General features: G+C 44.5%; 1 protein-coding gene across 1 annotated transcript; it reads right to left on the bottom strand.

Annotated features, from left to right (window-relative positions):
• Nucleotides 1-9,274: 9,274 nt before the first annotated feature.
• On the bottom strand, nt 9,275-24,496 carry LOC112238647 (ephrin-A1-like). The gene is made up of 5 exons (XM_042307300.1): nt 24,207-24,496; nt 10,524-10,819; nt 10,299-10,364; nt 9,977-10,102; nt 9,275-9,877 (listed from the first exon to the last, which is right to left on the bottom strand). The coding sequence occupies exons 1-5, from the start codon at nt 24,302-24,304 to the stop codon at nt 9,756-9,758; spliced, it is 708 nt and encodes a 235-aa protein (XP_042163234.1). The 5' UTR covers nt 24,305-24,496; the 3' UTR covers nt 9,275-9,755.
• Nucleotides 24,497-24,997: the final 501 nt, after the last annotated feature.

The raw sequence follows: 24,997 nt of genomic DNA, 5'->3' as shown, positions 1-24,997 counted from the left end.
CCACCAACCCACACTAGTGACCGTCAACTCACACTAGTGACCATCAACCCGCACTAGTGACCATCAACCCGCACTAGTGACTATCAACCCGCACTAGTAACCATCAACTCACACTAGTGACCATCAACCCGCACTAGTAACCATCAACTCACACTAGTGACCATCAACCCGCACTAGTGACCATCAGCCCACACTAGTGACCATCAACCCACACTAGTGACCATCAACTCACACTAGTAACCATCAACCCACACTAGTGACCGTCAACCCACACTAGTGACCGTCAACCCACACTAGTGACCACCAACCCACACTAGTGACCGTCAACTCACACTAGTGACCATCAACCCGCACTAGTGACCATCAACCCGCACTAGTGACCATCAACCCGCACTAGTGACTATCAACCCGCACTAGTAACCATCAACTCACACTAGTGACCATCAACCCGCACTAGTAACCATCAACCCGCACTAGTGACCATCAACTCACACTAGTGACCATCAACCCGCACTAGTAACCATCAACTCACACTAGTGACCATCAACCTGCACTAGTGACCATCAGCCCACACTAGTGACCATCAACCCACACTAGTGACCATCAACTCACACTAGTAACCATCAACCCACACTAGTGACCACCAACCCACACTAGTGACCATCAACCCGCACTAGTAACCATCAACCCGCACTAGTGACCATCAACTCACACTAGTAACCATCAACCCGCACTAGTGACCATCAGCCCACACTAGTGACCATCAACCCACACAAGTGACCATCAACCCACACTAGTGACCATCAACCCACACTAGTGACCACCAACCCGCACTAGAGACCATCAACTCGCACTAGTGACCATCAACCCACACTAGTGACCACCAACCCGCACTAGTGACCATCAACTCGCACTAGTGACCATCAACCCACACTAGTGACCATCAACCCGCACTAGTGACCGTCAACTCACACTAGTGACCGTCAACTCACACTAGTGACCGTCAACCCACACTAGTGACCATCAACTCACACTAGTGACCATCAACTCACACTAGTGACCATCAACCCACACTACTGACCATCAACCCACACTAGTGACCATCAACCCACACTAGTGACCATCAACCCACACTAGTGACCATCAACTCGCACTAGTGACCATCAACCCACACTAGTGACCATCAACTCACACCTTGAGTTTCACAAGCAGAACAATGGAAATGAAGTGTTATAAAGAAACTCCAAATATGCTAAACATTGTGTCTAAACTGAATATGAACTTTAGTTACAGTACCTTCAGAAAGTATTCACACCACTTGACTTTTTCTACATGTTGTTATGAGATTTTGTGTCACTGATCTACACACAATACCCCATGCCAAAAATGTATTTTGTTTGTAGAAAAATGTGAAAATTAATACAAAATGAAAAGCTGAAATGTCTTGAGTCAATAAGTATTCAACCCCTTTGTTATGGAAAGCCGAAATAAGTTCAGAAGTAAAAATGTCTTTAGTCAATAAATATTCAACCCCTTTTTTATGGCAAGCCTAAATAAATTCAGGAGTAAAAATGTGCTTAACAAATCACATAATCAGTTGCATTGACTGATTCTGTGTTCAATAATAGTGGTTAATATCTATTTTTTATGACTAACCTATCTCTGTACTCCACACAATCAATTATCTGTAAGGTCCCTCAATCGAGTAGTGAATTTCATGCACAGATTCAACCACAAAGACCAGGGAGTTTTTTCAATGCCTCGCAAATAAGGGCACCGATTGGTAAGAAGACGCTGAATATCCCTTTGAGCATGGTGAAGTTATTAATTAGGTTTTGAATGGTGTATCAATACACCCAGTCACTACAAAGATATAGGCGTCCTTCCTAACTCATTTGCCAGAGAGGAAGGAAACTGCTCAGGAATTTCACCATGAGGCCAATGGTGATTTTAAAACAGTTACAAAGTTTAATGGCTGTGATAGGAGAAAACTGAGGATGGATAAACAACATTGTAGTTACTCCGCAAAACTAACCTAATTGACAGAGTGAAAATAAGGAAGCTTGCACAGAATAAACAATATTCCAAAACATGCATCCTTTTTTCAACAAGGCTCTAAAGTAATACTGTAAAACATTTTTGCAAATAAATTAACTTTTTGTCCTGAATACAACGCATTATGTTTGGGGAAAATCCAACACATCACATCACTGAGTACCACTCTTCATATTTTCAAGCATGGTGGTGGCTGCATCATGTTATGGGCATGCTTGTCATTGGTAAGGACTAGGGATTTTAAAAAAATAAAAAATAAACATAATTCGGCTAAGCACAGACAAAATCCTAGAGGAAAACCTGGTTCAGTCTTCCTTGCAACAGAAACTGGGAGACAAATTCACCTTTCAGCAGGACAATAAATTAAAACACTAGGACAAATATACACTGGAGTTGCTAAGACAACATTGAATTTTCCTGAGTGGCCTAGTTACAGTTTTGACATAAATTGGCTTGAAAATCTATGGCAAGATCAACAACCAACTTGACATAGCTTGAATAATTTTTTAATAATAATGGGTAAATATTGCACAATCCAGGTGTGCGAAGCTCTTAGAGACTTACCCAGAAAGACTCACAGCTGTAATCGCTGCCAATTGTGTTTCTAACATGTATTGTCTCAGGGGGTTGAATACTTATGTAATCAAGGTATTAGTGTTTTATTTTTCAACATTGTAATAAATGTTAGAATTTTTCTTCCACTTTGACATTACAGAGTATGCTGTGTAGATTGTTGACCAAAAATTACAATTAAATCCACTTTAATCCCACTTTGTAACCCAGCAAAATGTGGAAAAAGTCAAGGACTGTTTCTGTATCATAAATTACCCCATTACAGTCTTCTTTAACAAAGGAATAGTTTATTTCCAAAATGCTATATCCACCAACTCTTCCACCAGTGTCTTTTCATCACATATGATTGCTTATGGGTACCTTCATCTCTGTGTAAAATATAACTGTTCTCAGATTTTTAATTAATAGATTTTAGATGTGTTTGAAAATGCTATATATGCATTGTTTAGCTGGAATGGAATGTTAGCATCCTGTATATTGTGGTACAGATATCCTGTATATCTATCCTGTATATCTGTATACTGTATATGTGGTTGTCTCACCTAGCTATCTTAAGATAAATGCACTTACTGTAAGTCGCTCTGGATAAGAGCATCTGCTAAATGACTCAAATTAAAATGTAAATGTTTTAAATACAGATCTCATATTACTGTATTTAATTATAAATACAACAGTGAAGAGGCGACTCTGGGATGCTGGCCTTTTTGGCAGAGAAAAAAAGGAAAAGAAGAAGAAAATGCCATATCTCAGACTGGCCAATTTAAAGAAAATATTAAGATGGGCAAAAGAACACAGACACTGGACAGAGGAACTCTGCCTAGAAGGCCAGCATCCCGGAGTCGCCTCTTCACTGTTGACATTGAACAACCCCAGGCCATGACCAGATAGTGAAAAACACAAACTCTTTCATAATTTCTTTAAGCAATAAAAGCAAATTTACCAACATTTCTGAAAATTGATATATATGCAAAAAACAAAGAAAGAAAATGAGAAACCTAACCAACCAAATACACAGAGACCCAGAAACATGAGACTACGCCTTCGCTATTGTAAATCACTAAATCAATACAGAAATACACTACGGAAAAAGAAGGAACAGCATGTAGGAAAACAGCTTAATGTAATTGAATAATCCATAGAATCTAACCACATCTGGGGAAACTGGAACACACTAAACAAACAACAACACGAAGAGTAATCTATCCAAAACGGAGATGTATGGAGAAACCACTTCTCCAATCTTTTTGACTCTATAACTAAGAACAAACATCAAAAACATAAACATGCACAAATTCAAATCTTAGAATCAGCTATTAAAGACTACCAGAACCCACTGGATTCTCCAATTACATTGAATTAACTACAGGACAAAATACAAACACTCCAACCCAGAAAGGCATGTGGCGTTATAATCCTAAATAAAATGATAAAATATACAGACAACAAATTCCAATCGGCTATACTTAAACTCTTTAACATCCTCCACAGCTCTGGTATCTTCCCCAACATTTGGATCCAAGGACTGATCACTGCAAACCACAAAGTGGAGACAAATGACCCCAATAACTACCGTTGGATATGCATCAACAGCAACCTTGGGAAAATCCTCTTGCATTATCCTTAACAGCAGACTCATAAATGTATTCAGTGAAAACAATGTACGGAGCAAATTGGCTTTTTACCAAATTACCGTACGACAGACCACGTATTCACTCTGCATACCCTAATTGACAAAATGTCTATTTCTTTTACTTCTTTCTTTTAATTTTGTTTATCTATTTCACTTGCTTTGGCAATGTCAACATGTTTCCCATGCCAATAAAGCCTTTTGAATTGGATTGAGAAAGGGAGGGAGGGAGGGACAAGATAGCAAACAAAAGGACAAGGGAGAGTATGAGGGAGAGAGCGAGAGTAGCACTTTCATACCCAGGTGTCAGTTTGCTCATGGTCTCCTGTCACCCCTCTCTCCTCCCCCCCTCTCTCTCAAAATATTATTATTATTTTCAATTCAGGGTTTTTTTTGGCATGGGAAACATATGTTAACAACATTGCCAAAGCAAGTGAAGTAGATAATACACAAAAGTGAAATAAACAATAAAAATGAACAGTTAACATTACACTCACAGAAGTTCCAAAAGAATAAAGACATTACAAATGTCATATTATGTATATATACAATGTTGTAATGATGTGCAAATGGTTAAAGTACAAAAGGGAAAATAAATAAACATAAATATGGGTTGTATTTACAATGGTGTTTGTTCTTCACTGGTTGCCCTTTTCTCGTGGCAACAGGTCACAAATCTTGCTGCTGTGATTGCAGACTGTGGAATTACACCCAGTAGATATGGGAGTTTATCAAAATTGGATTTGTTTTCGAATTCTTTGTGGATCTGTGTAATCGGAGGGAAATATGTGTCTCTAATATGCTCATACATTGGGCTAGGAAGTGCATCTCAGTTTCCACCTCATTTTGTGGGCAGTGTGCACATAGCCTGTCTTCTCAAGAGCCAGGTCTGACTACGGCAGCTTTCCTCAATAGCAAGGCTATTCTCACTGAGTCTGTACGTAGTTAAAGTGTCACGTGTGCGCCCTCTCCGGCCTCTAGGTCACCAGGCTGCTCGTTATGGCACACACCTGTCACCATTGTGACGCGCTCCTGAGCATCATCAGACTCACCTGGATTCCATCACTCCCTGAGTATATACAGTAAGGGGAAAAAACTATTTGATCCCCTGCTGATTTTGTACATTTGCCCACTGACAAAGAAATGATCAGTCTATAATTTTAATAGTAGGTTTATATGAACAGTGAGAGACAGAATAACAACAAAACATTCCAGAAAAACGCATGTCAAAAATGTTATAAATTGATTTGTATTTTAATGAGGGAAATAAGTATTTGACCCCCTCTCAATCAGAAAGATTTCTGGCTCCCAAGTGTCTTTTATATAGGTAACGAGCAGAGATTAGGAGCACACTCTTAAAGGAAGTGCTCCTAATCTCAGTTTGTTACCTGTATAAAACACACCTGTCCACAGAAGCAATCAATCAATCAGATTCCAAACTCTCCACCATGGCCAAGACCAAAGAGCTCTCCAAGGATGTCAGGGACAAGATTGTAGACCTACACAAGGCTGGAATGGGCTACAAGACCATCGCCAAGCAGCTTGGTGAGGTGACAATAGTTGTTGCGATTATTTGCAAATGGAAGAAACACAAAAGAACTGTCAATCTCCCTCGGCCTGGGGCTCCATGCAAGATCTCACCTTGCGGAGTTGCAATGATCATGAGAACGGTGAGGAATCAGCCCAGAACTACACGGGAGGATCTTGTCAATGATCTCAAGGCAGCTGGGACCATAGTCACCAAGAAAACAATTGGTAACACACTACGCCGTGAAGGACTGATGTCCTGCAGCGCCCGTAAGGTCCACCTGCTCAAGAAAGCACATATACATGCCCATCTGAAGTTTGCCAATGAACATCTGAATGATTCAGAGGACAACTGGGGGAAAGTGTTGTGGTCAGATGAGACCAAAATGGAGCTCTTTGGCATCAACTCAACTCGCCGTGTTTGGAGGAGGAGGAATGCTGCCTATGACCCCAAGAACACCATCCCCACCGTCAACCATGGAGGTTGAAACATTATGCTTTGGGGGTGTTTTTCTGCTAAGGGGACAGGACAACTTCACATCAAAGGGACAATGGACGGGGCCATGTACCGTCAAATCTTGCGTGAGAATCTCCTTCCCTCAGCCAGGGCATTGAAAATGGGTCGTGGATGGGTATTCCAGCATGACAATGACCCAAAACACACGGCCAAGGCAACAAAGGAGTGGCTCAAGAAGAAGCACATTAAGGTCCCGAAGTTGCCCAGCCAGTCTCCAGACTTTAATCCCATAGAAAGTCTGTGGAGGGAGCTGAAGGTTCGAGTTGCCAAACGTCAGCCTCGAAACCTTAAGGAGTTGGAGAAGATCTGCAAAGAGGAGTGGGACAAAATCCCTCCTGAGATGTGTTCAAACCTGGTGGCCAACTACAAGAAACGTCTGACCTCTGTGATTGCCAACAAGGGTTTTGCCACCAAGTACTAAGTCATGTTTTGCACAGGGGTCAAATACTTATTTCCCTCATTAAAATGCAAATCAATTTATAACATTTTTGACATCCGTTTTTCCGGATGTTGTTGTTATTCTGTCTCTCACTGTTCTAATAAACCTACCATTAAAATTATAGACAGATAATTTCTTTGTCAGTGGGCAAATGTACAAAATCAGCAGGGGATCAAATAATTTTATCCCTCACTGTACATATATATATGTCCCTCCACACAAGGCTTTCCTTAAGTCTGGGTCAGGTATTCTGCCACTGTGTACTCTCTGTTTAGGGCCAAATAGTAGCTCTCTCATCCCTCTCCACACTGACATTTGGCCAGAGGACTGTGATGTTATAGCCAGAGAAAACCAGCCCAGGGTGAAAGACAGAAATGGCAAAAGCGAGAAGAGCACAGGAAAGACATGAGGGGAGTTGGCGAAAGGGTGAGATTTCTTCAGAGGGCAGAGGGAGGGGCTTGGAGAGTCACCTTTGTCAACCATCAAAACACATGTCAGAATGTTGCAGTGAAAGTTTTAAACTCCAGCTGTGAATTGTGTCAAAAGTAACAACTTTGAAAGTGTGACCATCAAGGTCTTTACCTTTGGCTATAAAATGTGAGAATTGAAAGCACTCAAGTCAGATTTATCATATCACAGTTTTTTAATTACATTAAAGTTTTCACATTTTAAACAAATGCTGTTATTTCCATATTTTTCAATGTACAAATTTTCCATACAAACATTTACAAAAACAAAATTACAATACAGTGTCTGTATGTAGGGATTTCCTTTGCATTTTGTGTAACACCTGTAAACCACAGGAGGCTGCTTAGGGGAGGACGGCTCATAATAATGTCTGGAACGGAGAAATGGAATGGCATCAAACGCCTGGAAACCGTGTGTTTATGTATGAGATACCATTCCACCATTCCACTCCAGTCATTACCACGAGTCAGTTCTCCCCTACAAAGGTGTTTATGTATGAGATACTATTCCACCATTCCACTCCAGTCATTACCACGAGTCAGTTCTCCCCTACAAAAGGTGTTTATGTATGAGATACTATTCCACCATTCCACTCCAGTCATTACCACGAGTCAGTTCTCCCCTACAAAGGTGTTTATGTATGAGATACTATTCCACCATTCCACCATTCCACATTCATTACCACGAGTCAGTTCTCCCCTACAAAGGTGTTTATGTATGAGATACCATTCCACCATTCCACTCCAGTCATTACCACGAGTCAGTTCTCCCCTACAAAGGTGTTTATGTATGAGATACCATTCCACCATTCCACTCCAGTCATTACCACGAGTCAGTTCTCCCCAATTAGGGTGCCACCAACCTACTGTGCTGTGCACACACCATAATGTCCAGTGTACCGGTTATGTTGTTTGTGTGACGTTGTTTACAGTATATCAGAGTATGCGATGAATGACCATCAGTAAAGGAAGGAAGCACAGCTCCCAGCCGTCATGCAATCACAACACCCACTCAGAATCCTGTCATTAGCGCTTTGCTCTCCTCCTTCCCCTCAACTCCCATTCCCTCCATCTCGTTCCTATACACACACACACACACACATCTGTTCAACACTAAACCATAAAGACATACAAAAGCAAACCAGCAATGACTAAAACAATCCCCATTTGTTCACAAGAAGCTGTTGTACCATCTCAATGACAGAGGATCTGGTTATGTAGATATGTGTATATCTACAACATAGAATGTGTGTTTTGTTCTAGTGTGTGATAGATGCATACTCTAAAGCACAGATTATCACATCATTGGGTTTTGTACAGTGAATTATAATTGAATACTGCATTGTTGAGAAAGGGCTTGCAATTAAGCATTTTACTGTACTGTTCACACCTGCTGTATCCTGTGGACGTGACAAATACACTTTAGTTTGATTTTAGTGACATGTCAAGAAGAAACATCCCCATTGACCTGAGTATCTACTACACTAAACAAGACATGAACCGTTCTTAGAGGAAGGTCAGTTAATACATATACATCTATAGTCTCTACATGTAGAGGAGGAAACATGAGGCCGTTTCAGAGGACTACTGTAGGCTTTGGCTAAACTATTTCAGATTGAACCAAGAATATGTACCCACATTATACACTGAGTGGACAAAACATTAGGAGAACCTGCTCTTTCCATGTTAGACTGACCAGGTGAAAGCTATGATGTCACTTGCTAAATCCACTTCAATCAGTGTAGATGAAGGGGAGGAGACAGGTTAAATAAGGATTTTTAAGCCTTGAGACAATTGAGACATGGATTGTTTATGTGTGCCATCCAGAGGGTGAATGGGCAAGACAAAAGATTGAAGTGCCTTTGAATGTGGTATGGTAATAGGTACAAGGCACACCGGTTTGAGTGTCAAGAACGAACACTCCTGTGTTTTTCACCCTCAACAGTTTCCTGTGTATATCAATAATCTTTCACCACCCAAAGGACATCCGGCCAACCTGACAACTGTAGGAAGCATTGGAGTCAACATGGGCCAGCATCCCTGTGGAATGCTTTCGACACCTTGTAGAGTCCAGGACCTGACAAATTGAGGCTTTTCTGAGGGCAAAAGGGGGTGCAACTCAATATTAAGAAGGTGCTGATCATGTGTTTTTACACTCAGTGTATATCACTGTTAAACTTCAATTCAGGGTAATCATGAAAACAGTTCTGCTTTTGTCAGTTTTCTAATAATGATGATTAGTACATCACGTTTCCAGTTAGATCTGTTCCAGAGTCAGTGGGGTTTCCAAGTGTCCATACAGATCAAATGGAGTGAAAAGGAGAAGGGGGAATAGCATCCATCCTATTTCATTTACAAAAACATGTAGAAACACATCCTTCAGAAAATACTCTTGAAGATCATGGTCTCTGGAACGATCCACGTTCCAATCACACACAGAGCAGCTCAGTCCAGTTGCAAATATAAAAATATCTATAAAAAAATCTTCTCTGTGCCAATGTCCAGCATTGGGTTGACAGTGTCTCTGTTGTAGCTAGGTCTTTAACTCAGTCAATATAGTAACAGGGATAGTAGGACGGGGAACAGGGTGAAGAAGACCGACAGGGAGACCAGCTGAACACCTGAACTACCCACACTCTTCTGAACCTTAGGCTCCAACACAGTAGGGTCATCTGTAGAGAGAGAGAGAGAACATGTTATTATCAGAAACAAGTGGAACAATTCTACTGTACATCTGACTGTCTCACTGGATGGACAGATGGGAGACGTACCGGCTGGAAGCCTGTTGGAGGGGTTGTGCACTCCTCCTCCTCCTCCTCCCATCTTTCCCTTTCCTCCATCCATCGCTTCCTCCATCGCTCCATCCTTGCCTTTGTCAGCCTTGGCCTTCCCAGAACCTGTAGAAGACAAGAAGTCATTGGTAAGAACTTGATTGTATGAACACCCAACGGGAACACCACTGAATATGGGGAACACTAAGCTTAGCCATTGATGCTAACGGAAGCTAATGCTACCGTAGGAAAACCCTCTAAAGGCTAAAGCTAACAGAGGCTAATGCTAGCATGTTGACGGAGACAGGGGAATGGAGCTCACCATGAGGTCCAACCACATCCACCTTCAGTCTCAGACACTCCTGGCCGTGGTGATGCAGTGGCTTGGCTGAAGAGGGAGAAGAGGGAGGTTTAGTACAAATACCCAAGCATTGTGTTAGAGTAGTCTTTTGTACAGTTAAGTGGTAGTATTCATTCAGAAGTACTGCACATCAATAGTAGTGGTATTAGTTCATGTGTAGTACTACTACAGTATTGATATACTTACAGATATAGTAGTAGCTCTCTCCATGTCTGAACTCCTTGCCCAGGGTGAAGGGGGTGAAGCGCTGGAACTTCTCGGAGAACCTCTCGGGGGCGTGGGCAGCGAAGGGCCGGGAACATTCCCAACGCAGCTGGTCGAAGGAGTGGGGCTTACACACCTCATAGTCCTCCTTCTCCACCATGTACAGCACGTACCGCTCGGCCTCCTGGGACGGCAGCTCCCCGCGCGTGTAGTGAGGACAGATGATGTCCAGGTAGTCGTTGATTTTCACCTCCACTGTGAACTCATCCCATAGGAAACTAGGGAGCGAGAGAAGAGAAAGGTGGTTAGTAACATGGCTGGCTATTATCTTTAGATGACCTTACATCTAGTAGTCGTCTCTGACTGACCGAAGGAACAAACGCAACATTATGAAATATCATCACGGCCCATTCCCATCCAGATGACAGAGTTGAGCCCATTCCCATCCAGATGACAGAGTTGAGCCCATTCCCATCCAGGTGACAGAGTTGAGCCTATGTTTGGGTGGGCTGTTCCTCTCGCATGAACAAACACGCATGGAAGAACTGACTTACTCAAACACACACTCATAATAAACACTCACGGACAATCATAAACACACACTCATAATAAACACTCACGGACAATCATAAACACACACTCATAATAAACACTCACGGACAATCATAAACACACACTCATAATAAACACTCACGGACAATCATAAACACACACTCATAATAAACACTCACGGACAATCATAAACACACACTCATAATAAACACTCACGGACAATCATAAACACACACTCATAATAAACACACGGACAATCATAAACACACACATAATAAACACTCACGGACAATCATAAACACACAATAATAAACACTCACGGACAACATAATAAACTCACGGACAATCATAAACACACACTCATAATAAACACTCACGGACAATCATAAACACACACTCATAATAAACACTCACGGACAATCATAAACACACACTCATAATAAACACTCACGGACAATCATAAACACACACTCATAATAAACACTCACGGACAATCATAAACACACACTCATAATAAACACTCACGGACAATCATAAACACACACTCATAATAAACACTCACGGACAATCATAAACACACACTCATAATAAACACTCACGGACAATCATAAACACACACTCATAATAAACACTCACGGACAATCATAAACACAAAAAGCTGTTCATAAGACTCAGCCCAAACAGACAGTGTGTGTGTGTGTGTGTGTGTGTATTTGCACCTGCAGCATGCGTGTGCTTGCGTGAGTCCTAGTGTAGACCTGTCACCCAGACAATGAGAATTAGTGAGTAGCCAATCAGGAGTCACTGGCTGAACTTGTTTAATGTCTTTATTTAGACAAGAACACACCACTACACTCTATCTGCCGATCCCTCTTTAACTCTCTCCCTCTCATCTGTTTTCTGGAGCGTTCCACTCATGTTGTTTTAAGAGTAGAGTTTCACTGGCCAGCTGTGTCCATGGAGAAGAGTCTGAGTGGCAGTTTCTCCTTGGGTCTCTCTGTCTGTCTGTCTCTGTCTGTCTGTCATATATATGCGCTGTCTGCACAAGTCATTTAATCTCTCTCTCCCTTCCTACACAAGTCATTTGAGTGGGTTAGTTATCATCTTTCTTTCCCTCTGCACCTGTTGGAGTGTCAGTGGGTGACTGTTTTTACTCCTCTAGTGATTCTTCACCCCTGATTCTGTCTCTTCCTACTTCTTTCTTCCTCCCTCCCTCCATGAAAAATAAATATTGAGGGAGGTGGAGACAGTCTCTCTCTTTCTGTTCCTTTTCACCCTCCCTTAACTTGATGACTCTAAGCTTTCCCTCCATCTCAGTTCTAGATTTTAACTGTTGTGGTGGTGGTGGTTTCGCCCTCCCTCCCTCCAGTCAACCCCTCCAATCTACTGAGGTATACACATGAAAGGACACAAATGTCTAACACACACACCTCATGAAATAAACCCTAGAACATTGGGTAGAGCAGTGGAACGTATTTTTCTGGTAGGAAGGAAAGTTAGAGAGATGAAAGAAACAAAGTGCTGTATCTGGGATTCAAATTAAAACAGTGATTTCCAGCTGTCCTCCAGGCCTATTAGGATTCAGCTCACACAGGGACTATGAGTTGTGTTGCCGAGTGGAGTCAGTGGTGCTGGCAGGGTGCGCACACACACACACACACACACACACTTTTCTGGAAGAGAGGTTGAGTTTGTGGGTAAGAGCTTGTTATCCCTGAGGATGTAATCAGTAGAATATGCACATCAGAGTCTGAACAGACATCCACACAGGCCACAGCACAAACACCCTGCCACATACTCTGGGTGTGTGGCTCTGTTCTGTGCCACGAGAGAGAGAGCATCTGCATCACTTTAATTAGGGAGGAAGGGCTCATAGTAATGTATACACTAGCTTTGTGTGTGAGAGAGACAGTATAAAGAACCCAGTTCATACATGTTTATGTTGTGTTAGTGTGTGTCCAAACATCAAAGCCTGGAGCAGGAGGTATCTAGTATCCTGCCTCCCTCCTTTCATCCCTCCTTCCATCCCTCCTTTCTCTACTGTTGTTGTTGTCCTTCTTAAGTGACAGACACACTGGCTCCATGTGGGTCTCTAACCCCCTTTAATCCCCCTGCCACCGTGTGTGTGTGTGTGTGTGTGTGTGTGTGTGTGAGAGACAGTAACCTGCCTGTCACAACATGTATTGTTAGCAGAGCCCGTACCTAGGATCATTAGCCAGGGCTAATAGCTAGATTAGCCTCTTTCTCACACCACTTCATAACAGGATGATATCTTTGGCTTAGCCTTCGCATGCACACACACCGGTCTGCGGTTCAAGCGCTTCATTGACAAACAAATCTGTGTTCCTTTCTTATTTCTTTGACTCAGACTGGTAATGACAGGGTTGAGACGAACGGCACGAGAGAACTGCACTGCTACAGTAGAGTAAAGAGACTTTCCTAACTGAATGGAATCCACCTGATTTCCACACTAATCACAGCTTCTCCTTAAAAACATGTTCCTGTCTAAAGCTGTCAAAACACATATTCTGTTGCTAATCTCTGTCACTACAAACAATCACACTTTCAGATCTCCCTTTGTCGCTCTTCTGAAGCCTAGTTAATTAAAAGCTATCTGGGGTCTGGGGCCAAGCTGTTGCCCACAAAGGGAGGAGGGGTTCTGAATAGGGTGTAATTACTCCTCCCCCCAAAGACATAAACCCTGGAGCTGACTAGACTCCAGTCTGCCCCCCAACCTTCACCCCCTCTAGCCCCAAGGCTTCTCAGTGTCCCCCTCTAGGCCCCAAGGCTGTGCTCAGTGTCCTCTGCTCACTAGTAGAGGCTGATACAGTAATGTTGTGATCAATGGGAGGTGAGTGTGTGTGTTGTAGTGTACTATGGCTCTCAGCATTTTGCGAACAGTGGTCCATGTTGCCCAGTTGTGTTAATTGACTCTGTACAATAATCACGATGAAGCTAGATTTACAGTAATGTTGATGGCCATACTTATCAATGGGAGGGGGGTGTGTGTGTGTGTGTGTGTGTGTGTGTGTGAGGGAGAGGCAGGGGGTGTGTGTGTGTGTGTGTGTGTGTGTGTGCTGTGAGGGAGAGGCAGGGGGTGTGTGTGTGCAATCTCAGCCTAGGGGTCTGGGAGAGTTGTGTTAAGTTCAGCTGGAAGGCAGTTGTGTTAATGTGATAGCACCCCTTCCTCCCTCCGTGAAGAGGCAGGGGGTATAGTGTGTTTCCCTAGCTCCTGAGGGAGAGGCAGGGGGTCCTGTCTACTCTGTCTGACAGTTCACAGGAGAGGCAGGGGGTGAGAGTTGTGTTAATGTGATAGCTACGCGTGAGGGAGAGGCAGGGGGTGAGAGTTGTGTTAATGTGATAGCTACGCGTGAGGGAGAGGCAGGGGGTGAGAGTTGTGTTAATGTGATGCTTCTCGTGAGGGAAGGCAGGGGGTCAGTTGTGTTAATGGCCACCTCACACCCCAGGCAGGGGGTGAGTTGTGTTTATGTGCAGACCGTGAGGAGAGCAGGGGGGTGTCTGTCTGTCTGTCTCAATGAGGCAGGGGGTGTGTTGTGTGTAATGTGTGTCTCACGTGAGGCAGGGTGTGTGTTGTGTGTGTGTAGTCTCACTGAGGTAGGTGTGTGTGTGTGTGTGTCTGTCACTGTCTCAATGAGGTAGGTGTGTGTGGTAGTAGGTGTGTGTGTGTGTGTGTGTGTGTCTCACTGAGGTGTGTGTGTGTGTGTGTGTGGTACTGGTAGGTGTGTGTGTGTGTGTGTGTCTCACTGAGGAGGTAGGTGTGTGTGTGTGTGTGTGTGTGTGTGTGTGTGTCTCACACTGTGGTCTCACTGAGGTAGGTGTGTGTGTGTGTGTGTGTCTCACTGAGGTAGGTGTGTGTGTGTGTGTGTGTCTCACTGAGGTAGGTGTGTGTGTGTGTGTGTGTCTCACTGAGGTAGGTGTGTGTGTGTGTGTGTGTGTCTCACTGAGGTAGGTGTGTGTGTGTGTGTGTGTCTCACTGAGGTAGGTGTGTGTGTGTGTGTGTGTCTCACTGAGGTAGGTGTGTGTGTGTGTGTGTGTGTCTCACTGAGGTAGGTGTGTGTGTGTGTGTGTGTGTGTGTGTCTCACTGAGGTAGGTGTGTGTGTGTGTGTGTCTCACTGAGGTAGGTGTGTGTGTGTGTGTGTGTCTCACTGAGGTAGGTGTGTGTGTGTGTGTGTGTGTGTCTCACTGAGGTAGGTGTGTGTGTGTGTGTGTGTCTCACTGAGGTAGGTGTGTGTGTGTGTGTGTGTGTCTCACTGTAGGTGTGTGTGTGTGTGTGTGTGTCTCACTGAGGTAGGTGTGTGTGTGTGTGTGTGTCTCACTGAGCTAGGGTGTGTGTGTGTGTGTGTGTGTGTCTCACTGAGGTAGTGTGTGTGTGTGTGTGTGTGTCTCACTGAGGTAGGTGGTGTGTGTGTGTGTGTGTCTGTCTCACTGAGGTAGGTGTGTGTGTGTGTGTGTGTCTCACTGAGGTAGGTGTGTGTGTGTGTGTGTGTGTGTGTGTCTCACTGTCTCACTGAGGTAGGTGTGTGTGTGTGTGTGTCTCACTGAGGTAGGTGTGTGTGTGTGTGTCTCTCACTGAGGTAGGTGTGTGTGTGTGTCTCTCACTGAGGTGTGTGTGTGTGTGTCTCTCACTGAGGTGTGTGTGTGTGTGTGTGTGTGTGTGTGTGTCTCTCACTGAGGTGTGTGTGTGTGTGTCTCTCACTGAGGTGTGTGTAAACTGCCAGGGTGGAAGGTAGTCTCCCTTCACCCCTCCTCTGAACTGAACAGTTCTCAGAGCTGCCACTGCAGCTACTGCGTCACAGATGTGTGTGTGTTTGCTTTGAGTGTGTGTGTGTGGTAGGTGGTTATGACAGTAGGGTGATTTGGGTGAGTTGTTTAACACCTCATTAAGTTCTCAACAGCTTTGAAGTCTTCTCCTCATCGCTTGCTGTTATCACATCTATCCCCTCTCTTCTCTTCTCTACTTAAAGGCCCATCTCTCTTCTCTTCTCTACTTAAAGGCCCATCTCTCTTCTCTCCCTACCATCCCTCCATCCCTCCTGTGTTTTCCATATAAAACCCCACAACAAAAATGCTCTCCAATCTCCTCCTGCTCGCATTCTTTGGGGAATGTTACAAACGGTCAGGCAGGTCACAGGGGTTAGAGTTCAGAGTCAGAATCCTCATACACACTCCCACTGACTCAGCAAGGGAGAGTCTAGACACACACACACAGGGCCTGAAGGAGTGTCAGCACTGTTAAAACAACACCCACCATATTCTCCACAAGTAGTCAGCAACACACACACAAGGAATGTCATGACAGGGCTTCTGGGGTTTGTGAGAGTCTGTGGAATAGAATGCTCTCACACCATACAACTATAAAATCTGCACACACAGGTGTATAAAAGGCCCTATTAATTCACTGTTGTATCCCACATTCACACCTCAACTCAAGAGGATATAAGCCTGTCAGTTGTAATCTGGGTTTTAGTTGTATCTACTAATACAGTATAATACACCAACTCCCCTAGTAGAACCTCAAGAACACTAATCTCTCTCTCTCTAATCTCCCACATTTTCTCCAAAGAGGTCATTCTTCTGTCTGTCACACTCCAACAGGTCAGAATAACAGGAGTCTAATCATTCTGTCCCAACCCCCATTATCACATCCAGACTCCAATTAATACTACCACCACCTATTCATCGTATGTGTGATTCTTTATAAGGAATTGCAGGGTTTGAGCCTTAAAAATGTCAACACAACCTTTTCTCCCTTCCCTCCAGCCAGCCATTCATCCATCCATGTCCCATCTCTCCGTCTGTCTCCCCTTTATGCGCTCTAAACTAACCCATCCCCCTCCGTTCATCCCTCCTCTATTCTTCCCTTGCTCTTAAAAAGGTAACATAATATCAGAGCTCTTCATGACAGCCTAATTTCTCAACACAAATCCCTTCCTCTTTTACCCATCCTCTGCTTTCTGTTCCCAACTCTCTCTTTCAGATGAATAGAGAGGCTACATGTTGGCAGGTTGCTAGATATGCAGCTTGGTTTGGGTCAATGAGGAGAACTAGACTCACAGGTCTCTCAACCAGGGCGATTATATTCCCACTAACCCTGGTTCAATCTGGATTATACAGAATAACACGGTTGGGGTCAAAACTATTTTCATTCATTCAAAGTGAATGTCATGAATTGCAAAAATTATTGTTGGAAATATCCTGGCTGCTTCAAACAGAGGAGGAAGTCAGTCAGTCCTGAGCTGAGCGGAGACTGGAAGTGGCCCTTAGGGGGCAACAGAGAGCCATCTCTGAAACGCTACATGAGATTATACTGGACACACAAATATGACCCTACACACACACAATGTGATAACGTGAGGATAAAGCAGTCCTCAGTACTGTAGAATTGAGACACAACGTAACAGTGGGGAGACACAGCAAGCTGCTGTGATCTGTGTGGAAAACTACTCAGGAAAACAGAGCAGGGTCTGTGAGAAAGAGAGGAAGTCTGGACCCTGTACCATAGATAAGGAGACAAGAGGAAGAGCTGAGATGGAAGGGGGCCCAGGGGGTGCTAATTAAAGTAGATTTTTTACTTTAAACAAGGCAAAACGTTGTTTTATGTTACATCCATGATAATGTGTGTGTGAGAGTGTTAGGTAAGACAGCTGTTATGTCAGCAGGAAACAGGCTATATGCCTAGATGTGATTGAATGGACAGAACTATATGCTGTGTAGCTCACTAACTGGAGATACCCTATTGGCTCCTTTAACTGATTGTTCTATATAGGATATGTTCCTCTACATATTTAAGGAGCTTCAGATTTACTAACACACACACACACACACACACACACATACACACACACACACATACACACACAACGCCAGAGAGATAACAGGGATATAATCTATTCTAAATATAAAAAGCAGCAGAATGACGATGACGATTTTAGTGTCTATGGGTCAGCTAGTCAGATTACAGCTCAGATTGTCTGTAATCTGTGTGTGCGTGTATTTCCCCCTCATTCTGCTGTAGGATTAGAGACCCAGAGCGACAGATGAGGTGATAGAGAGAGAGAGAGACTCGCTTTGGCAATGTTAACATATGTTTCCCATGCCAATAAAGCCCCTTGAATTGAAAGGTTGATTTCAGAAGAGAGAGTGGTGAGGGTTTCAGAATAGAGAGAGTGGTGAGGGTTTCAGCATAGAGAGAGAGGTGAGGGTTTCAGAAGAGAGAGAGAGAGGGGAGGGTTTCAGAAGAGAGAGAGAGGGAGGGTTTCAGAAGAGAGAGAGAGAGGGGTGAGGGTTTCAGAAGAGAGAGAGAGGGGTGAGGGTTTCAGAAAGAGAGAGAGAGGGGTGAGGGTTTCAGAAGAGAGAGAGAGAGGGGTGAGGGTTTCAGAAAAGAGAGAGAGAGGGGTGAGGGTTTCAGAAAAAGAGAGAGGGGTGAGAGGGGTGAGGGTTTCAGAGAGAGAGAGGGGTGAGGGTTTCAGAAGAGAGAGAGAGAGGGGTGAGGGTTTCAGAGAGAGAGAGAGGGGTGAGGGTTTCAGAAGAGAGAGAGAGGGGTGAGGGTTTCAGAAGAGAGAGAGGGGAGGGTTTCAGAAGAGAGAGAGGGGTGAGGGTTTCAGAGAGAGAGAGAGGGGTGAGGGTTTCAGAAGAGAGAGAGAGGGGTGAGGGTTTCAGAAGAGAGAGGGGTGAGGGTTTCAGAAGAGAGAGAGAGGGGTGAGGGTTTCAGAAGAGAGAGAGAGGGGAGGGTTTCAGAAGAGAGAGAGAGGGGAGGGTTTCAGAAGAGAGAGAGAGGGAGGGTTTCAGAAGAGAGAGAGAGGGAGGGTTTCAGAAGAGAGAGAGGGAGGGTTTCAGAAGAGAGAGAGAGGGGAGGGTTTCAGAAGAGAGAGAGAGGGGAGGGTTTCAGAAGAGAGAGAGAGGGGGAGGGTTTCAGAAGAGAGAGAGAGAGGGGTGAGAAGAGAGAGAGAGGGGAGGGTTTCAGAAGAGAGAGAGAGGGGAGGGTTTCAGAAGAGAGAGAGAGGGGAGGGTTTCAGAAGAGAGAGAGAGGGGAGGGTTTCAGAAGAGAGAGAGAGGGGAGGGTTTCAGAAGAGAGAGAGTGGGGAGGGTTTCAGAAGAGAGAGAGAGGGGAGGGTTTCAGAAGAGAGAGAGAGGGGAGGGTTTCAGAGAGAGGGTTTCAGAGAGAGAGAGGGGAGGGTTTCAGAAGAGAGAGAGAGGGTTTCAGAAGAGAGAGGGGGTTTCAGAAGAGAGAGAGAGGGGAGGGTTTCAGAAAGAGAGAGGGAGGGTTTCAGGAGAGGGGGGTTTCAGAAGAGAGAGAGGGGAGGGTTTCAGAAGAGAGAGAGGGGAGGGTTTCAAAGAGAGAGAGGGGAGGGTTTCAGAAGAGAGAGAGGGGAGGGTTTCAGAAGAGAGAGAGGGGAGGGTTTCAGAAGAGAGAGAGGGGAGGGTTTCAGAAGAGAGAGAGGGAGGGTTTCAGAAGAGAGAGAGGGGAGGGTTTCAGAAGAGAGAGAGGGAGGGTTTCAGAATAGAGAGAGGGAGGGTTTCAGAATAGAGAGAGGGGAGGGTTTAGAATAGAGAGAGGGGAGGGTTTCAGAATAGAGAGAGGGGAGGGTTTCAGAATAGAGAGAGGGGAGGGTTTCAGAATAGAGAGAGGGGAGGGTTTCAGAATAGAGAGAGGGGAGGGTTTCAGAATAGAGAGAGGGGAGGGTTTCAGAAGAGAGGAGGGTTTCAGAATAGAGAGAGGGGAGGGTTTCAGAAGAGAGAGGGGAGGCTTTCAGAAGAGAGAGAGAAGAGAGAGGGGAGGGTTTCAGAATAGAGAGGGGAGGGTTTCAGAAGAGAGAGGGAGGTTTCAGAATAGAGAGAGGGGAGGGTTTCAGAGAGGGAGGCTTTCAGAAGAGAGGAGGGTTTCAGAAGAGAGAGAGGGGAGGGTTTCAGAATAGAGAGAGGGGAGGGTTTCAGAAGGGTTTCAGAAGAGAGAGAGGGGAGGGTTTCAGAAGAGAGAGGGGAGGGTTTCAGAGAGAGGAGAGGGGAGGTTTCAGAATAGAGAGAGGGAGGCTTTCAGAAGAGAGGAGGGTTTCAGAGGGGAGGCTTTCAGAAGAGAGAGAGGGGAGGCTTTCAGAAGAGAGAGGGAGGCTTTCAGAATAGAGAGAGAGGGGAGGCTTTCAGAAGGGTTTCAGAAAGAGAGAGAGGGAGGCTTTCAGAAGAGAGAGGGGAGGTTTCAGAATAGAGAGAGGGGAGGGTTTCAGAAGGCTTTCAGAAGAGAGGGGAGGGTTTCAGAATCAGAAGAGAGAGAGGGGAGGGTTTCAGAATAGAGAGAGGGGAGGGTTTCAGAAGAGAGAGAGGGGAGGTTTCAGAAGGGTTTCAGAAGAGAGAGAGGGGAGGTTTCAGAAGGCTTTCAGAAGAGAGAGAGGAGGCTTTCAGAAAGAGAGGGGAGGGTTTCAGAGAGAGAGAGGAGGCTTTCAGAAGAGAGAGAGGGAGGCTTTCAGAAGAGAGAGAGGGGAGGCTTTCAGAAGAGAGAGAGGGGAGGCTTTCAGAAGAGAGAGGGGGAATATAGCCAGAGGAAAGAAGAGCTTTACAACAGAGAAGAAAATCACACATTTAACTTTACAACCACACCACCCTCTTCCCCCACCAGCCACCAGCCACCACAACCCTAAACCTCTTCCTCTAGGACATATCTGTTCAGACAAGCCCAACACCTCAACAACACGAGAGAGAAAGACAAAAGACAGAGGATTGGAAATGTATAGCTATATAGGAGAGGAGAACATGAATACTTGAATATGTGGTAGAGATGAACTCATGGAAACAGAGAGAGTGAGATAGAGGTGGTCAGGCAATAACAAGCTGGAGAAGACACAGCTGGTGTGGAGAAGAGGGAGTGGCGATGGAGAGAGGAACAGACAGGTACAGAGGGAGGGAGAGAAGGAAGGAAAGGGGGGGGGTCGAACACAGCTGACAGAGTTGAGTATAGTAACAGGGGAAGTGTGGAATGCTGGCTGCTACTAATATTAACACCCAACTCCTCCCTCCTGCCCCAAGAGAGAGAGAGTGTGTGTGTGTGTGTCACTGATTTACCAGTGCTCCGTAATATCGCCTACATGCAGGGCCCCTCCCTTTCTCTGACATTGGAGTTCAGGCAACACTACACACTCACCCTCAGTCAAAAACAAAAAAACACCTCCAGTAACAAGGTATTGCGCCAGAACTAATGATTAAGCTGTTGGATCAGGTCGAAACAAGCCCAGTCTCTCTCACTCACACACGGTTGGAACAGACTGCGAAAAACCAGTTTTTACACCAGTCAAGTCGGAGACTGACAACTGTACACACACACTGAGCAATCTGTGTTTTAACATCTGAAGTCAGTCAGTCAGTAAACATCAGTGTACACCTGATCGCCTTAGATCAATCAGCCAGGAATCAATTAGACTCAGTGATTCACTGGCTGTCAGTCTGACTGACAGATTGATCACATGGGAGTGAATCAGGTGGTTGAGGGACCAGATTGGGCTTTCAGGCTGAAAGAAGACTGAAAACTGCCCAGAGAGAAAGTTGAAAGAGAAAGAGGGAAACTCTGAGAAGGAGGGATTAAAGAGAAGGACGAGGGATTATACAGTAAACATGTGGTAACAGTAGCAGGTGGGTACGGGCCAGACTAGGATTAGGTCTTCAATTTTAACACTGATTATTCTCCTTCTGAAAACCACATTCACTGAGTTCCAATTGGAGGTTTTCAGAGACTTTAGATAAAGACTTCTGGGGGAAAAAAGTGTGTGTGTGTGAAACATATGCAGTAGAGAATGTGTGAGTAGAGCTTGTATCATGAGTAACAGTTATCAGTGTGAGTCTATCGGTCTTTAGTGGACACTGAGTGCATCACTGCTCCCACATTAAACTGGCGCAGCGAGTTTCCATGTAGTTTGTTTTGGTTAATGTGAGACTGTGTCAATGTGTATGTGAGAGTGTGTGTGTCTGAACATGCTTGTTTGTGTCTACAGTACATGTGTGATGTGTGAACATATTTCTCTGTCTGGTTATGTGTCAGTCTATCTTTAGTCTGCTACGAAAAGGATTAGTGTACATGATGATTGTTGATGATGATGTTATGCAACACAAGTTAGAGTGGGAGTGTAGTCCAGAGCGGGATTAAAGAACAGTCTTGCGCAGCTAAACTTGTGGGGACAAGGTTAACCCCCAACCCATACCCTATCCTAACCTTAACCTAAACCTAGCTCCTAACCCTAGATCCTAATCCTAGCTCTTAACCTAAACCTAGCTCCTAACCCTAGATCCTAATCCTAGCTCCTAACCTTAACCTAAACCTAGCTCCTAACCCTAGATCCTAATCCTAGCTCCTAACCTTAACCTAAACCTAGCTCCTAACCCTAGATCCTAATCCTAGCTCCTAACCCTAGATCCTAACCCTAGCTCCTAACCTTAACCTAAACCTAGCTCCTAACCCTAGATCCTAATCCTAGCTCCTAACCCTAGATCCTAACCCTAGCTCCTAACCTTAACCTAAACCTAGCTCCTAACCCTAGATCCTAATCCTAGAAATAACATTTGATCTTGTGGGGATCAACAAAATGTCCCCAGTTGGTCAAATGTTTTGTTTGTTTACTATTCTGTTCCTCACAAGTATAGTTAAACACAAACACACACACACACACACACACACACACACACACACACACACACACACACACACACACACACTATTTCTGTATTTCTCTGCATTTATAGAAATTCTCACTTGACCCACAACTCTGAAGCTGTGATTTGTCCTCTATAACCGCTTTCCTTTGTCATTATGGACTAAGAGTTTAGTTCAGATGTCCTTCTCTTCCTCATATCACCTGATCAACAGAAGTCGTGTTCCTTGTGCTCGAGGCACCGTCTCAGTGGTCACACCGACAAAACCCAGGTGAAGTCAGACCTGCGTACAGAACAGGTAAAGTACACGACTGACTCACACCGACAAAACCCATTACGTCACGACGCATGACATGGTATGACTCGTCAACAATATTTTCCTGTGCTCACGTCATTAATTCAATTACAAAACCAATGTCTTTCCCATTTCATAGGAAATCTAATTTAGTGTTCTGTCATCATCATTGTCCTAAGGAGATTTAGGCTACAGAGACAAAGTGCAAATCGAATTAAGGTAACACAAAAAGACCGATAAGAAGGTACAATAACGTCGACCCAGTCGGCTGAAACCGTGACCCCTCAGTCTTTGTCCATTTTCTCTATAAAATAATCCAGCCTTCTTTCTCACCACCTTCAGCTCTGTGCTAAAAGCTCAATAAATCACATGGCCTCGCATACGCTGTCAAGCTCCATTGATCCCACTGAGTGGCAGGGTAGCATTACAATTTCTGACCCCAAATCAATCAGCATGGGACATCTCACCTCACACCCCCTTTGGAGAGCTGAAGTGTCAGACTGTCAACAGCACCACTAGAGTGAAACACAGACATACAGTCTGTATTCAGACACTCAGGTCGAGTTGGTTCATGTCAGGCTTTATTTTTATGCTGTGTGAGGAAGTCTGTCTATGTATCGAGATCACATATATGGTTGATTCTGTCTGTCCATCTTCCACTTGTTCTCTGTTTATGCCCTGCTGCGCGATTGGCCTCCCATAGCCTAGTTAAAAAGGGCAAGCAGACAGCTAATACAACAAGGCACACAGCCTACACCTACATTTATACAAGTGGAAGAGATAAAAGCAATACCAAAATCCAGATGTCAACTTCTATTCCACATTGGTTCAACATCATTTCATTGAAATGACGTGCAATCGACGTTGATTCAACCAGGCCGTGTGTGTCCAGTGGGGCGGGATGTCTGATAAAGAACCGAGGAAATTCAGCGCGTAGGCTATCCATTGAGTGGATGAGACACACAGTATTTATCCCATGACAGAAAGTGTATTTAAGTTGGCCTGGTGTAGTGTCAGGTAATCATTCTCAAAGTGAGTTGAGCACTAGGTGCGCGTAAACAGAAACCACACACACTTTTAATGTGTGCTACACCAAAATACTCACAAGACGCGCGCGCGTAAAAACACACACACAGAGAGTGAGAAAGAGATTAAGAACACCTACTTTGGGTTTGTGCTATTCCAGAAGACGCTATGTCTCTCTGCGGAGGCGAACCACGTTCCGAAGCTCACAGCCAGACACACCAGCCACACCAAATCCATAGCTGCGGATTTAGGACCAGAACAAAACGAAACACCAACAAATACTGTCAGTTACTGCAGAATAAGTCTGTGCAGGATGTGCACACTGTCAAAAGAAATGTATGATAAGGGTGCTGGTCTATAGGTCCTGCTTTTCTGTAGGGTTGAGACCTCCTTCTATGGAGTTTAATGGTGGTTTGTATAGTTAAGACGGAGGCGCGTTGACTGTTTTGTCTAACGGAGCCACGCCTCTCCGGGTTGTATAGCCAATAGCAGCGGGGAAAACGCTATAGCAGCGGGGAAAACGCTATAGCAGCGGGGAAAACGCTATAGCAGCGGTGAAAACGCTATAGCAGCGGGGAAAACGCTATAGCAGCGGGGAAAACGCTATAGCAGCGGGGAAAACGCTATAGCAGCGGGGAAAACGCTATAGCAGCGGGGAAAACGCTATAGCAGCGGGGAAAACGCTATAGCAGCGGGGAAAACGCCCCGCTGCTCTGACTATTCAACTAGAGACGCCATGAACACTTTAACCAATCTATATGATATTATCAAAGCCATGGACAGAAATATATAGGCCTATCGCTATTTTTGTGACACTGAAATGAATTCATGACGCACTCAAAATAGTTTTTGTGTTTCTTTTGTTGTGACCAAAAGTGTTTTCTTAGAATTTTAGTCATTAATGCAAAACTTGCTGATTCCCACCCCCCC

The sequence above is a fragment of the Oncorhynchus tshawytscha genome, linkage group LG03 (assembly GCF_018296145.1).
Source record: "Oncorhynchus tshawytscha isolate Ot180627B linkage group LG03, Otsh_v2.0, whole genome shotgun sequence".
NCBI lineage: Eukaryota > Metazoa > Chordata > Actinopteri > Salmoniformes > Salmonidae > Oncorhynchus > Oncorhynchus tshawytscha.
Note: the sequence above shows the minus strand (reverse complement) of the source record. Positions and strands in the feature narration are given on the sequence as shown.

Excerpts from the sequence above, each read along its gene's own strand:
- LOC112238647 (XM_042307300.1), bottom strand. The coding sequence starts at position 24,304 with ATGGATTTGGTGTGGCTGGTGTGTCTGGCTGTGAGCTTCGGAACGTGG. Across the intron at positions 10,103-10,298 it reads GGATGTGGTTGGACCTCATG|GTTCTGGGAAGGCCAAGGCT; the intron begins GTGAGCTCCATT and ends TGTCTTCTACAG. Across the intron at positions 9,878-9,976 it reads CTCCAACAGGCTTCCAGCCG|ATGACCCTACTGTGTTGGAG; the intron begins GTACGTCTCCCA and ends CTCTCTCTACAG.